Source organism: Peromyscus leucopus, chromosome 2 (assembly GCF_004664715.2).
Source record: "Peromyscus leucopus breed LL Stock chromosome 2, UCI_PerLeu_2.1, whole genome shotgun sequence".
Classification (NCBI taxonomy): domain Eukaryota; kingdom Metazoa; phylum Chordata; class Mammalia; order Rodentia; family Cricetidae; genus Peromyscus; species Peromyscus leucopus.
Window position 1 is genome coordinate 102,778,031 of NC_051064.1, and position 16,135 is coordinate 102,794,165.

Below are 16,135 nucleotides of genomic sequence, written 5' to 3' on the forward strand. Positions count from 1 at the left end.
TTTTCTTTAGGATTTGTTAGAACCACTGAAGATGGGGTAATATCTAAATGTACAACCACGAAGTGGGACAGTCCTAAAGAGCAGGGGTTTTGATGCTGGACCGTTTGTTCTCAGCCTGCAGTTGACAGTTGCCTGTGCTAATAAATCTGAACAGAATTTGGAATAAGGAAAACAGTGAACTGGTGAAAAGGCTCAAGCGGTCTGAGCCGGGTTCCTGGCACCCACATGGTGCCAGTTACTGGCTGTAACTCCGTTTCCAGAGGGTCCAGCATCCTCTCTGGCCTCCATGGGCACCGTGCACCTCACCGTGCACATGTGGTACACAGATGCTCATGCACATGTAAACCACAGCTGGGCTCGGATATGCTGGCTTCATTCCAGCCAGCACGTTGTTTTTGACTCTGCCCTGGGGCTGCTGAGGAAGAAGAGGACCTGACCAAGAGAGTGAAAAAAGGTGGATTTGTATTATGTGGTTGTGTCAGTTGCACACCTACACAGTGGTGTATTGATTGTGTCCAGCCACCTTTCTTCCACCCCTGCTCCTCGGGTTAGTTCGTACTGTTGAGGCAGTTAACAATCACTTGAATGCTGTGCAGTAAAGCACGGACTCACATCTTAGTTTACCTGTTAGTTGCCTAATCTTGGGGAAGATATTTAATTTCCCTGAGCTTTTATACAAGGTAGGACTGTCAATACATGTTTCAGCAAATTGCTTGAGGGATTAGTTCAAGTAGTAAGTATGAGCTATACTTTATGTAGGAATAGAATCAGCACATTTATGGCCATGCCACACCTCTATTGATCATCACATTAGATTATTTAACTCCAACATATGGCCAGGTGTGGTCACACACCTGTAATCCCAGCACTCAGGAGGTAGAGGCAGGAGGGTCAGGAATTCAGGGCCAGCTTTGGCTACATAGTGAGTGCAAGGTCAACCTGGTTTTTATGGGAGCTTGTCTTAAAAAAAAAACAAAGAAATCCTCCAAAATATTGTTTGCTGTGTAGCCAAAAAGAGGTCTTGGTAATTATTAAGGCTTTAATAATAAAGAATGATAAATGGCATCTTCCCTAGAGAAGGTAACAGTTTGGTGGGCAGGGTGGGTATACAAATATATGTCACATTAAAATTTAGTGCAGTATAAGTGACTAGATCTAGAACTCTAGATATTTTCTAATTCAGATGAGAAAATCTTGGTATGTATATCACATTTAAGTATATTCTAAAAGATTTTACTAGGTAGAAAATGGGTGAGGAGAAGAACATTCTGGTATAAGAAAACATGAAACAAAGCTGAGACATTTTTGAAAGATGGAGGAATACAGGGGTGTGTGTGTGTGTGTGTGTGTGTGTGTGTGTGTGTGTGTGTGTGTTGTGAGGGCAGGAAGGCCCTAAGATCCTACTTGTTTTTACGTGCTGGTTCTAGAAGCATCCTGGACTTTGGAGCTGGGTGAGGAGAGGTAAATGGGATTATCTGTGTGCAGTGACCACAGTGTGCTCACCACATTTATTAGTATTGTTTCATGAGCTGATTCTGGGGTCCAGGTCAGCTACCAGGCAAACAAACAACAGAGGAGGGGTGTGGAAGAGCCCTGTAAGCCTCCTAGTTGCCTAGCTTTAGCCACAGAAGAGCAGCTTCTCTAGGTTAGTGAGGAGAAGGGCGTGTGCTAACATGCTGTGCTTTTTTATGTGGGTGCTGGGGATCCAAACGCAGGTCCTCAGGCCTGTACAGTAAGTAAGCACTTTGCCAACCAAACTGTCTCCCAAGCCCCAAGACATTTTTTTTTTCTTTCTTTTTTTTTTTTTCAATGCTGGAGATGGAACCCAGGCATGGCATGTACAGTATCACCCTCCATCTCCAGCCCACATGTGAAGAACTGTAACATGGGAAGCTAAGAGAGTTAATGCATGGAGATGGAGCGTTGTCTCAGCAGTCAAGATCTTGTTGCTCTTGCAGAGAACCTGGATTTAGTTTTCAGGACCCATACTGTGCAGCTCCCAAACTGCCTGTATATCCAGTTCTGGGAAATCTGATGCCCTCTTCTGGCCTCCAAAGGCACCTATATGTCACATGGTACACATATAAACCTACATATACTCAAGGCACACATACAATAAATACATATTTAATTTCTTTATTTTAATTTTTTAAATATGTTTTATTTTCTTTTGATTTATTTTCTTTTAAGAATGTAATTAAGAAGCATTTGTTAGAGAGGAAAAACTCTTAAGTTGTCTGTTAGAGCATGTGTAACAAAAGACAGGTTAGCAGATAACCGTGCATATGTGTTCAGTGTAAGCTTTATGTGACATGGGGGCCTTCGTGAGGAAATGAGAAACCAAAGGAACACTTGAACCTGAGTGTTTTGCACCAGGTCTGATAAGGCGTAGACAGGTTCAATCCCTGCTGCCAATAATCTAGGTGTGTTGATGCATGCCTATAGTCTAAGCACTGGGGAGGTGGAAACAGGGTGTGTGTGGGGGGAGTCAGGAGTTCAAGGTCATCTTAGTTATGGAGAGTTTAAAAGATCAGCTTGAGCTACCTGAGATGCTGTCTCCAGCAACAACCAGAAACAGTCAGAAGGGACGGATACAAGCTGATAGTTTCTTGGTTCTTCTGGCCTGGCCTTCCGTTTTTTGGAGATAAGGATACTGCAGAGCACGCCTTGCTTGGTGGTCTTGTGACTTGCTTTGGGGAAAGGCCAGAGAGACCTGTCTGCACCTGCTGTTTCTCAGATAACTTCAGCTTAATCTCTGCATTGTGTCACTTCGGTAGTCACTCCCTGCCACATTCAAGTATAGAAGTTCAGGTTAGTGTGCGTTCATTTTACTGAATTATTCTTTCTTTGAATTGTGTATATCATCTGGGAAAATTACTTAAATACATGGTTGTAATTTAATTTTTTCTAAAATGTTTTCTTTTTATATTTTCAGTGTTGCATTTTCACAGAACTAAGATACTGAATACTGTAGGTTGCATCAAATGACCTGTGGGGAATAGACAGGTTCTTATTTTAGTACCAGTTTGCTATCTCCTTTTTCTTTTTCTTTCTTTTTTTTTTTTACTTTTTTTCAAGACAGTTTCTTTGTGTATCCATAGCTGTCCTGGATCTCGCTCTGTAGACCAGACTGGCCTCGAACTCACCGAGATCTACCAGCCTCTGCTTCCCAAGTGCTGGGCTTAAAGGCGTGTGCCACCACCGCCCAGCCAGTTAGTCATTTCTTACAGAGATTTACAATGCCTCTTACATTCCACCCAAAGTATTATAACAACACTTTGTTGAGGAAGGCTGTTTTTGGTTACTTCCCTCGAACCCCCACCCCAAGTCATATTGGTAGCTAAGGAAAGCATCATTTAAAAAAAAATCAGTTTTTGCAAAATATCTGTTATTAAAAAGCATGACAACATGTGATTTAATTGGTTGAGATTTCATTTGATTTATCCATTACTGTTTGTGAAAGGTTTCGTTCTTACCAGAAACAAGAAGAAATCCATGGAAAAATGTAGTCAACTCTTCTCTTAGAATGTTTAAAGCTTGACTGTAAAGCATATATTGTCCATAGGCTGCTTATTCTTTATATTTAAACAGTTTTGAATAATTTGGCAATTAATAAAATGAACATTTTTTTAGTGCTACTTAGTCCCATTTTCCTGGGAGCATGAACAAAATTGAGGTTCTGTAAATGTCACGTTGGTATGTTTTCTTTACGTGGCTCTGAATCTCACGTGAGTAAGTTTGTAGAATTAATCACTGTGGAAGGAATTCTTTTGCCCTTCTGAGTGAAGCTCCCACAGGCACAGTTGGGCTGTCCTTCTGGGTGGCTTTGAGGGCACTTTAGCAGTTTCAAAAACTTAAGTACTAATTTCATAGCCAGTGTCAGCTGAATTTATTGAAGTAGGTCAGACTCTGGATAAAAGCTTGTTTCCCAACCCTGAAGAGAGTCGTTATCCATTCTTCTGTTTGCTAGAGAGTGTAATCAATTCTCCCATGTCGACCTCACGATTTCTAGAGTAGTTTTAGGAAATCTAGATAGTTTGATTTTTTTTTTTCATGTATAGGAAATTACCTGCAATCTTTTCTGACTTTATTATCCTAAGGGCATTGAAAAAGAAAAAAATTAACTGATTTCTCTTTCCAAAGAAGCCATATAGCCAGTGGTTGTATTCATTAGACTGGATTCACACACACATATCCATGTCACACACATACACACACAAAAAAGTAAAAACTCTTGGAAGAATTCTTTTCTTTTAAGAAATTATTAGAAGAAATTATTTTTTCTCCTGTTGAGTTTAATTGAGTACCTTTTAAAATACTACATGCTTAACATGTTTAGTTTGATTAATGGAAAACATCTTTTTTCTGTTCTAGTAACTAAAATTTCTACCTGGTTATCAATCAGGAAATAGTATAGGCATATGACAAACATGATATGGAAGGTGTACATATCATGAGAAGTCAATAATTCACCATTTATATTTTAATTTGTAAAGGGAGATTCATGGGGGTGAGATTTGAAGTGATTTTGTTTGTTCTTTTGAGACAAGGCTTGCTTTTGTACAAGGGTGTTTGTACTGTGGGTCACTTCTTATACCTACTCAGTGTACACACTGTGGAGCTATTGTTTCAGTTACATGTAGAGCTGTCAGTCTGTTCTCAGTGTACACACTGTAGAGCTGTCAGTCTGTTCTCAGTGTAACACTGTAGAGCTGTCAGTCTGTTCTCAGTGTACACACTGTAGAGCTGTCAGTCTGTTCTCAGTGTACACTGTAGAGCTGTCAGTCTGTTCTCAGTGTACACTGTAGAGCTGTCAGTCTGTTCTCAGTGTACACTGTAGAGCTGTCAGTCTGTTCTCAGTGTACACACTGTAGAGCTGTCAGTCTGTTCTCAGTGTACACTGTAGAGCTGTTAGTCTGCTTTTCTGGTAATTTCCAGATTGTCTGGAAATTCCAGCGTTCAAAGAGTCCTGGTAGGATGCAGCCAACTAATGCAAGCAACCAACTTCATCAAATCTGGAGAAAATCTGGGTTAGAATTCAATTAGCATGTATGTTATTATTCAGTTTGACACGTACCGACTGGGTTAGAAGTATATAGGGCTATTTTGATTTCTACCTTATTTGCTGACTCAAGAACCTGTGACTCTATTGTACTTTGTTGGGCTTCCTCACAGTTCAATAGTCAACTGCTAGTTAAATAGGATGTTTAGTATATGCTATAGAGATTTGTCATCTATGTGGGCATGATAGGGTAGGAGTTAAGAATGGGTTTTAGGGGCTGGAGAGAAGGCTCCGTGATTAACAGCATTGGCTGCTCTTCCCAGCACCCACATGGCGACTCACAACTGTCTGTAACTCCAGTTTCAGGGGAGCAGACACCTTCACACAGACACACACTTAGGGAAAACACCAATGCACATAAAATAAAAACAAACCATTTAAAATAACTTACTTCTTTAAAAAAAAAGATTCAAGACAAAACAAGAAGGATGGGTTTTAGAGCCAACCTGCTGGGTTTTTATCTTCCCTGCTTTTTGACTACTTTAGTGAACATTTCCTCTTCCCCAGCCTTTGAATAGGGAAAATCATAACAATTAATTCATAGGATTATTGTACTTAGCACTACAACATACATATTAGTTAGTTATTAAAGGTTTATTATCCCTTATTTATAAAAAGCAAATTACAAGCTGTTGTGTTTTTTAAATGTTTCTTTGCTTATTTATTGTGTGTGTTGCATGTGCTATATTGCTTGGCGTGTGGAGGTCAGGACAACTTAGTAGTTGGTTCTCTGGTTGCACGTGGGTTCTAGGGATTGGCCTCGGGTTTGGTGGCAAATTCCTTTAGCTGCTAAGACACCTCACCAGTCTTTGAGTATTTATACAAATCATTTGATAGTACAGGCTGACCTTTGTCAATACATAGCCTGTTTTCATTCTGTGTTCGACCTTAAGTTTTTATTTTTAGTTTGTAAATGCAGATATTTGTTGTTAATTTATGGTACTTTCATGAAGTATTTGTGTTGTTACTGAGAAGGGTTATCTCCTTCCAGGTTGAGGGTCTGTGGGATGTCGCTGCAGCGAAATGGGAGAAGGCTGCTCACACTGCATCCCCACTTGGGAAGAGCAGAGGCGGGGGGGGGGCTCTGGCCAGCAAGCCTCGAGGCCCTGGCCCAGGCACCCACTTCCTCAAGTCTGTACCTCTGAAATGTTCCACAGCCTACCAAAACAGCTCCGCCAGCTGTGGACCATGTGCTCAAACCTGAGCCTCTCGGTGACATTTCATATTCAGACCACAGTGTTGGTGACAGTTTTTCTCATGAAGTAAAAGTAAACCTGGTGGCTGGCAAGAGAATCATTGGGTGCTTTCATGCATGCTGGACAACTCGAGATTCATCTCTGGATCCCAGAAGGTGCCAGGAAAGACGCTCTCTTGAGACTTGCCTTTGACTTCCACACGTCACACACATGCACGCACACACACTAAAAAATGTTGTTAGGTTTTTTGGTTTTGTTTATTTATTTGAAACAGTCTCACTGTGTATCCCTGACTGGCCTAGAACTCACTATGTAGACCATACTGGCATTGAGTTCATAGAGATCATCCTGCCTGTCTCCCCAGTACTGGGATTAAAAGTGTGCACCATTAGCCGGGCAGTGGTGGCGCACGCCTTCAATCCCAGCACTCGGGAGGCAGAGCCAGGCGGATCTTTGTGAGTTCCGGGCCAGTCTGGTCTACAGAGCGAGATCCAGGAAAGGTGCAAAGCTACATAGAGAATCCCTATCTCTAAAAAAACAAAAAAACAAACAACAACAACAACAAAAAAAAAACCCAAAACAAAAACCCAAAAAAAGTGTGCACCATCACAGCTAGCAAATATAATTGAAAAACAAAAAACAACACCCAATCATAGATACCTGTAAGGATGATAGCTGGGTGATACTACAGTGGCCCTGCTTACTGAGTGTCTGCTATGCTAGGCTCTGTTTACACTTGTTTGGTATTTGCTCTAGCAGTTCTCCGAGTAGGACCGTGTAGCTCATGACTTAGGGAGGGTAAGGAACTTGCCCATCACGTGGTCACTTGGTGACGAGCAGTTCTGGGTTACGGCCTCATCTCTGACTCTGATGCTCCTGTGTTCTTTCCCTGGCTTGCATTGCGTCTGTAATATAGGACAGTTTTATAAGAAAAAAAAAACACCTCATGTGCTAAAAGTACATTTTTATTCTCTTTTTGTTTTAGGTGCTGGGAAACCTCCCATGTTTGGTGATTATGAAGCTCAGAGACACTGGCAAGAAATTACCTTTAATTTACCAGTAAAAGAGTGGTATGGATGATTTTGGCTTGATTTTGTTGTTCATCATAGGTAATATAGATTATATGAAGATCTTTAAAAGAAAAACCCCATTTTCTTCATCTCTTGCATATGGTGCTTTGTATATGTTGTCTTTCATATTGCATGTCATCTTTGAAGTTTCACAGTCCTGAAAATTACCCACATGCATGCTCAGTTAGCTAGGATGTTCTATTAATCTAGACCTTCTCATTTTAAATAATCTTTAAATTTTATTTCTTCTCATCATATGCGATGATATGGGGGTGCACTCATGCCACAGTGTGCCTGTGGAGTTGGTTTTCTCCGTCCACATTTACACAGCTCCCAGGGATCGAACCCGGAGAGCCAGGCCTCCGGACAAGCACGTTTACCCACTGAGCCATCTTGCCAGCCCTGACTTCGAGGTTTGATGCAAGAACACTGTGTATCTGGGAAACCCCTCTGGGTGGATGCAAGCTAAAACAGCAGCAGGAGCGGACAGTGTTTCTGCCCTGTGCCCTTACCGATACTTTTTTCACTAAAGCTTACTGTGACATCAGCTCTTGCTAAAAACAGAAACGTCTTGGCAATAGTAACAGGCTATATGTGTGGCGCTGAAAAGGAATAAAAAGGAGATTTGAATTTGTTTTCAACGGAAAAATTGACTTCTGTCCCTTGGCCACCTAGAGTACTCTGCATCTAGGGTGGGTCCTGGCACGATGCAGACCCCTGTGAACATCTCTCGAAGGAAGGAATGTTCGTTTGTCCTTTCACGTGGTCTATTACGATAGCTCTCTCTGTAGCGTAAAGAAAAGGCCACTCTACCATCAGCAGTTTCATGGTTTGTATGGATCTCCTGCTTTGTAGAACTCAGAACGTCGTAGAGATTGCTGTTATTCTCAACCACTGAAGCAGTGGTAATTCACCTTCATGTTGTGTGCACATCTGCCTGGAGGTGTCCCAGAGTGTCTCCTAGGGACCTTAGTGATGTTAAAATGGGAAGAGTGTAGGTGCCGCGCTGACTACCTGAGTTCAGCTCCCAGCTCACTGTTGGTTCCACCTCTGCAGACAGGTTTAACTCTCTCTTCTAGCTTTATCACTTGCAGAGTGGAAGTAACTGTCTACACATTTCACTGGGTCAGCAAGGGCTTTTTTGTTTTTTTTTGTGTTTTGAGACAGGGTTTCTCTGTGTAACAGCCCTGGCTGTCCTGGAACTCATTTTGTAGACCAGGCTGGCCTTGAACTCAGAGATCCGCCTGCCTCTGCCTCCCCAGTGCTGGGGTTAAAGCCAAGCGCCACCACATGCAGTGAGTAAGGGTTTTATTAAGGCATTTCCACACATGCTTTGTTCTTATCACCCTTGCCCACTCCCTTTCCTTCCCTCGCTCACTCTTCATGGTTCCCTTTCTCCCCAGCCAAGAGCCCCCTCTCTGCGCACGTTTTACATATTCTATAGCCCCTTCTTTTAAAAGGACTCTAAATTTTTTTTGTGTGCCTGTGTGTGGGCATGTATGCAGTTGAGGCCAGAGGATGACATTGGATCCCCTGGAGCTAGAGTTACAGGCACTCGTGAGCCTCTGGATATGGGTGCTGGCAACCAAACACTGGTCCTCTCCAAGGGCAATACATACACCTTAACTGATGAGCTGTGTCTCCAGCCCCCCATTAGTCCTTTCTCTCTTCTCAACCCCTTAAGATCTTTTCTCCTTTCATGGTCCCCTTTCTGATTTCTTCACCTACACCTTCGTATCTGTATGTATATGTGAGAACTAAAATTTAGGATCCACATATGAGAGAAGATGGAGCAGTAGCTCAGAGCTGCATCCTGATCTGCAGTCAGAAAGAGAACTGGGCCTAGCATGGGCTTCTGAAACCTAAAAGCCCACCCCATTGAGCACACTTCCTCCAACAAGACCACACCTAATCCTTCTAATCTTGTCAGAGTTCCACTTCCTGATGACTAACATGAAATATATAAGCCTAGAGGAGCCATTGTTTATTTATTTATTTTGGTTTGGTTTGGTTTGGTGTTTCAAGACAGGGTTTCTCTGCATAGCAGCTCTGGCTGTCCTGGAACTCACTTTGTAGAGCAGGCTGGCCTTGAACTCACAGAGATCCACTTGTCTCTGTCTCCTGAGTGCTGGGATTATTAATATGGGAGCCACTCTTATTCAAACCACCACACTGCATGCTGGGCAAGGACTGGACCACCAAGCTACAGAGCTACACAGCCATCTTCTAGGCTTCTTTTTTCTTGTTCTTTTCCCCTTTTAAACAGTCCCACTGCGTAGTCCAGGCTGGCCTTGAATGGTAATTCTATTGCCTTATCCTGAGTGGCTGTGATTACAGGCCTGTGCCTAGGAGCTGGCTCCCTCTCTTAGGAATTACCCTAAGAGTGGGGAGTGCAGTCTTCACATTACCTTCTTGCCACAGCAGAAGCCTTTGCGTTTTTTTACAGCTCACTGTCACTTCAGCGCCTCCTTCACTCATCTCTAGTGAATTTCAAGGTTCAAGTAAACGAAAATTAGCTTTTCTTTATAAGCTGGAAACCACATCAACTTGTTTTGGTCAAAATGTAATCTTCAATGACTTGGTGACTTCCCATTGCTGTATCCATCCCAGTAGATTGGTGGTTAATGGCAAATGAGAACTATTGCTCAGTACTTAGGTTCTGCCAGGCAGTGACTTGACAGCTTTACATGTCTAACTGAGTGCTTGGACAGCGCTGTGAGGCAGACGCAGCGAAGCATTGTGCAGTGTGCCTTCCGGAGGTATGAATTTGGAAGGAACACAGTTGGTGCCTGTCTTCAGGCAACCCTTCCTAGAGAACCGAACCCTCGTGCACCATTTTTCCTGGCAGATTCAAGCTGTGCAGAGGGCCTGCAGCTCATGAGGAGAAGACACTGCTTCCTGGCTTCTGGTGCCAGCCACACCCAGGACTCAGGATGTTCCTGTGGATGTTTGTGCTGCAGCATCTGACTGCCACCAGCCGTACTGTCCCACAATGCCCCCACCCATGCCATTTAGCTCTCTAGTAGTCTTCGAACATTCTACTGATCCTCAGCTCTATACACGCTACATTTAAAGAAGAGCCAATCTTGATGGAGATCCCTTTACATACATTTTAAGTGTATTCTTTGAGAATGTCACAGATGTATTTTGATCATATTTACCTCCCCCTACTCCAGCTTCTCCCAGAGACCTCTCTGTCTCAGTCTCCTTCCTACCTCATGTCTTCCTTTTGTAACCCACTGACTCCAGTTACCGCTGCCAGCGTGTTTATGGGGGGAGGGCCACCTGCTGAGCATGGCACCCTACCAGACATCTGACCCTCCCTTCCCTGGCAGCCATCAGTTGCCAACAGCTCAACTCAGGTGGGCTAGGTCCCCCCTCTTGATGAGAACCTTGTTGAGTGCTAACTTAAGTCTTCATGGTGGAGAAGTGAGAGCTTGTGACCCATTTGAAACAAGATGATGAGCGGTTATTTGGGGGTGCTGCAGTTTGCTCTGCATTACTGTAAATTGCTCCTGACACTGGGAGTAAAGTGGATGGAAGAAGTTGCTTATCTATAAAGGACATAACTAAGAAGTATATTTATATAAGCTTAGTTTTCCTTTTAGAGGCACAGTGGTTTTTCATAATTCCTTCACAGCTGTAACTGGAGGAGCTGAGCACTTTTATGGACTCTAGACAGGTTTTTCCCATTGCTTCACAGACTCTTTTCTGTAGTAGGACTAAATTATATATGCAGCTAAATTGTTTTCAAAATCTTCATCAAGCCTGCTGACTCCATGAAGTCTTCCTCTTTCCATAAGCTGTATCTTCTTGTGTTCTTTGAAACTGGCTTTGTATTTTTTAAATTATGCTTTAAAAATGCTATTTTTCTAATTTGTGACAGTTTCAGAAACAAATTGTCCTTGTTGCATATATTTTGTCGTATGAGTATAATTAATTTACCAAGTCTGCTAAGAATAAGTCCTAGGCACCTGGGGCATCCCTGTTTGTATTTGATGTTATAGGGTAATTATTAATGTCTTAATTAGTCAAACCATTAAGCTTAATTTTAATTAAATGGCATGAGATATTAAATTATGTCTTGAATATTGGTAATGGAATTGTGCTTTTTATTTTTCCAGGTATTTTAACAGCAGTGATAACAATTTACAGTACTGGGGCCTGGATTACCCACCTCTTACAGCCTACCATAGTCTGTTATGTGCATATGTGTGAGTTTCTCTTTTTAAAATAGAACTGAATATTTATGCCCTGAGACACAGTGTGATCTGGTTTATGTAAGCGTGATTGCTTGTAGCTTCGATCATATGACAAGTTTAAAAGCCACTATCAGATTTTGAACATTTCTGTAATGTTTGTGGTGTACAGGCAAGAAAGAATGCAAAACTTACATTTGTTTTGGAGTAGAGCAGTTACCAACTGCACATGACTGCTGAGCAGTGTAATACAAGAACGCTTTTATTTTTCTGGAGTAGCCAGGTAAATGAAAACTGTGGTTCCAGCCCCTCACACTCCCCCACCCCCCATTTCCCTGTGCATCCCTGGCTGTCCTAGAACTCACTCTGTAGGCCAGGCTGGCCTCAGACTCAGAGCTCTGCCTGCCTCTGCCTTCTGAGTGTTGCCAAATGGCCTTCTTAACTGATCTGCTAAGGTAGAAACTTGTAGGCTAGGCATTCCTCCTTTAAAAAAATAAACAATGAAGTGCTTTCTAGACAGGACTTGTGTTTGGTGGGGACCCGGTTCACTGCTGGAGCGCCAGTTCCTCTTAGACTTGATGTGTCAGCAGACATTTGAGAAACTTCTTCAGTGTCTCCTGAGCTCATTTTCAGTGGTTTATTATTTCAACATTAACTGTTTCATATTTTAATAATGGGTTGAAGTTAAATTCCTAAACATGATGGTTAGTTATACTTTGTAGTGTTCAGGATATTATAATATGATTGAAAGCTAGATTTATCAATAATAATGGCTGAATTTTATGGGAAATTTATGACCGATATGTTTATTATAGCCAGTTTTATTGGTAACTGAAGAGGTTCTAAGTGAAGTGTGTTTTTAATAATGAAATGTGATATCAGATTATTTTTTACACTAGAATGACAAGAGTCAGACATCTGCGTATTACATGGTTTTATTGGAAGATGGACAAGGTAGATGAGATACTGTTTTGTATCCTCAGTGAATTTTGCACGATTAAATACAAAGAGAAGAGCTTCAGTATTGACCCTATTAACAGCAGCAGCCAGTCTATGTCCTCAGGTGCCCTTCTTACTAAAACCAAGAAGAATAAGTGCATGTATGTATGCTTTGATTTGCAGGGCAGAGTTTATAAATCCTGACTGGGTTGCTCTGCACACATCGCGTGGATATGAGAGTCAGGCGCACAAACTCTTCATGCGTACCACAGGTAAAAGAGCAGTTGGTACGGGGTCAAAAATGGGATTTTTAAAAACAATTTGGGTAAATTGATAAGATAGCGTTATTATTCTCTTTTTGTTTGTTTTTGGGACAGTGTCTCACTGTGTAGCCCTGACTGTCCTAGAACTCACTGTGTAAACCAGGCCAGCCTTGAACTCACAGAGGTCTGCCTGTCTCTGCCTCCTGAGTTCTGAGATTAAAGGTGTGCGCCACCGTGCCTGGCTACTATTCTAATGGTTTTAAAATTGTATAATTATGCATATGTGTGTATGAATGCTGCAAGACTAAATATATGTAAGCTTTAAACCAAGAGTAAAGGAATAAATCTCTGTGTTTCACATCGATTATCTCACTTAATCCCATGATGCAATGAATATTCTTACCCTGTTTTAAGCTGAGGAGTCTACCGAGGCTCAGTCACACGAGGCGGAAAATGTCAGATAGTTAGGAACTGAAGTTGTGCTTGTTTACGCTGCTGCTTTAGCATCCTAATCCCAGGTTCCTTCACCGTTCTTAAAGCCGTCTTTAGAGTAGGGCTTCTTCATACATTGTGGTGTTTGTACATTAAATCACCCACTCAAACACTCCCTCCTCTCTCTCTCCTCCCCGTCTTTGGTCTTTGGAGACAGGATCTGTGTGTAGCTTTGCGCCTTTCCTGGATCTCCCTCTGTAGCCCAGGCTGGCCTCGAACTCACAGAGATCCACCTGGCTCAGCCTCCGGAGTGCTGGGATTAAAGGCGTGCGCCACCACCGCCAGTCTCTCCTCCTCTCTTTTTGAGTGGTGCTGGGGACTGAACAACGGGACTTAAAATGCTAGTCAAGCCTTCCCGCTGAGCCACACCCCGGCCTGTCATCAGTGTTTATAGTGCTATGCACTGCTCTAGGTTGAAAGCAGTAAGCTTTGATTTCTTTAAAAGCATTATAGAGCTAAGATTTAATTCCGGCTTGCACCTTTTGTTGTTAATTAGCCCGAGGACTCTGTTGTCTTTACTGTTCGCCTCTTGTAGACTGTCATCCAGGAGATAGCTTGTGTTTGTCTGCCCTCTTGCTCGTCTCTCCTCCTTCCAGGGCTTTCCACTGTTTTCTTTTTTTGGCACGTTCATCCCATGGTTCTCAGCACCCACACTGATACCTGCATCCCCAAGAGTCACGCTGGTTAAAGTCCATTCTAGTTCAGAGAGTGCCCAGCGTTAAAAGTGCCTTCCTCATGCAGGATAACACAGACGTTTGGGACAGCAATGTTTCCTGTTGGAGAATTTGTTGTTGTTCTAAACCGACTGTACAACAAGGAATTGTACATTGCTGTCTCTCTGTTTTGTCGCTGTCCCTATTCTTTTGTCCCCTACCATCCTTCTTATGTACACACAGACACACACTCATAAACGATGTGTGTATTTCCAGTTTCTTGCTTGCCCAGGCCTCTCAAGCTCTTTTTTTTTTCCTTTGAGACACAGTCTTGCCATGTGTTCTGTCTTGACTGGTTTGAAACTCCTATGAAGCCCCGGGCTCCGTCCTCATGCTGCATCCTGCTGATGGATAAAATAACGTTCATGAGACACTGCTAGGCTCTCTCTAACTATTTATATGCATCGTCTAGTAAAAGTGTGTGTGTTTTTATAAGTAGCAGCAGTAAAGATTCTCCTTGGAGCTGTTCTGAGCAGAACATTTTGAGTGCGCAGATACGAGAGATCAGACTGTCTTCCTGTGCTCTGAGCGTTCATTTGACGCCCAAGTCTGAGCAGCAGGAGAGTGACTGAGGGTCCTCGTCTCGTTGATTACGTGTATTAAAGTCAGAGAAGCATCTTGGGATGCGGCCTTTATAAGAGGGAATGCAAAGGGCTAGTTGGGTTGGGATTTGCAGGTAGTGTTAACAGAGTTCTCAGTCAAGGCTACGGGAGGATGGTGGTTGCTGGAGAGCCTGATGGACGTATGGTCTTTGCTTGTTTGCAGTTTTAGTTGCTGATTTGCTCATTTACATCCCAGCGGTCCTTTTGTACTGTCACTCCTTAAGAGAAATCTCACCTAAGAGAAAGGTAAGTTTTAAAGCGGTCTGACATTTCATCTCTGAAGTGTTTATTACTAGCGTACTAAGGATCAACTTTAAGGAAGCCCCGCTCTTTGGGAGTAGATAGGCTAATGAATATTTTGTCTTCTATTTATTAATTTTCATTTAGAAACAACAGTTTAACTTACAATAACTACTTTAAGTGTGCTCTAGTCATAACAGAATGCATTGAACTTCAGGAGTGCTGTACTGTTGACCCAGGCCATGCTGGACTTACTGCTAAGCTTGTAAGTCAGAACTCTGAGCTGGCTGGTGACAAGGCCTTGACCCAAGGGCATGTTGGAAAGTTTGTGTGTCTGCTCACAGTGATTATCAAGCCTCCTTTCTTGAGAATTTTACATTGAATGATTAGATAGCCAGCCATTCGATTAAAAATGCCCTTCTGGGTGTGATGACAAGGGTGCCTTTAACTCCAGCGTTCTGGGAGGCAGAGTCGGGTGCATCTTTCTGAGCTTGAGGACAGCCTGGCCTCCATAGTGAGTTTCGGGACACCCAGAGCTACATAGTGTGACTCAACAAAACAACTGGACTTTTTCAGTAATTTTTACTTTTTATTAAAGTATTTTCTTTTAAAAAAAAAAAAAAAAGCCGGGCGTGGTGGCGCACGCCTTTAATCCCAGCACTCGGAAGGCAGAGCCAGGCGGATCTCTGTGAGTTCGAGGCCAGCCTGGGCTACCAAGTGAGCTCCAGGAAAGGCGCAAAGCTACACAGAGAAACCCTGTCTCGGAAAAAAAAAAAAAAAAAAGTATTTTCTTTTGCCTCCATGAAAACTTCAGTGTCTTAATAGGTGTCTCTTGAAAATGGAATATTTTGAATAAGGAAGGACAGTGCCTCAGGAAGATGGATGATGTTTCCTGCATGCTGGATGCACGGTGTTCGTCTCTCCACTGTAATAATGGCCTCTTTATCCACCATACTTTTCTTCACAGATCGCTAGTGCATTATGCATATTGCTGTATCCAGGTCTTATTCTTATCGACTATGGACATTTTCAGTATCCTTTATTAAATTGGAAATTAAATCAGTTATATATTATGATCTAGGCTCACTGCACGTTGTAGCTGGAGTTTTTCTGTGTCCCTCCTGGCCCGTGGTCAGGACAAATCTCTGCCGCTTGCGTCCTCCAAGTAAACACACAGAGGCTTATATTATTTACGAACTGTATGGCCCTTTAGCTCAAGCTTATTACTGACTAGCTCTAACATTTAAATTAACCCACAATTCTTATTTATGTGTAGTTTTGTGGCTTGGTACCTTTTCTCAGTTGTGCTCTCACATCTTGCTTCCTCTGTGTCTGGCTGGTGACTCCTGACTCAGCCTT

The 16,135-nt window shown here is 42.5% G+C and overlaps 1 protein-coding gene across 1 annotated transcript in view; it reads left to right on the forward strand.

The window, feature by feature from the left end:
- The window catches only part of Alg6 (ALG6 alpha-1,3-glucosyltransferase), a 44,949-nt gene that overhangs the window by 8,575 nt on the left and 20,239 nt on the right, over positions 1-16,135 (forward strand). Inside the window, 5 exon segments of the mRNA XM_028870255.2 lie at positions 7,244-7,328; positions 11,453-11,542; positions 12,650-12,738; positions 14,700-14,782; positions 15,744-15,808. Coding sequence (XP_028726088.1) covers positions 7,244-7,328; positions 11,453-11,542; positions 12,650-12,738; positions 14,700-14,782; positions 15,744-15,808 — 412 coding nt within the window.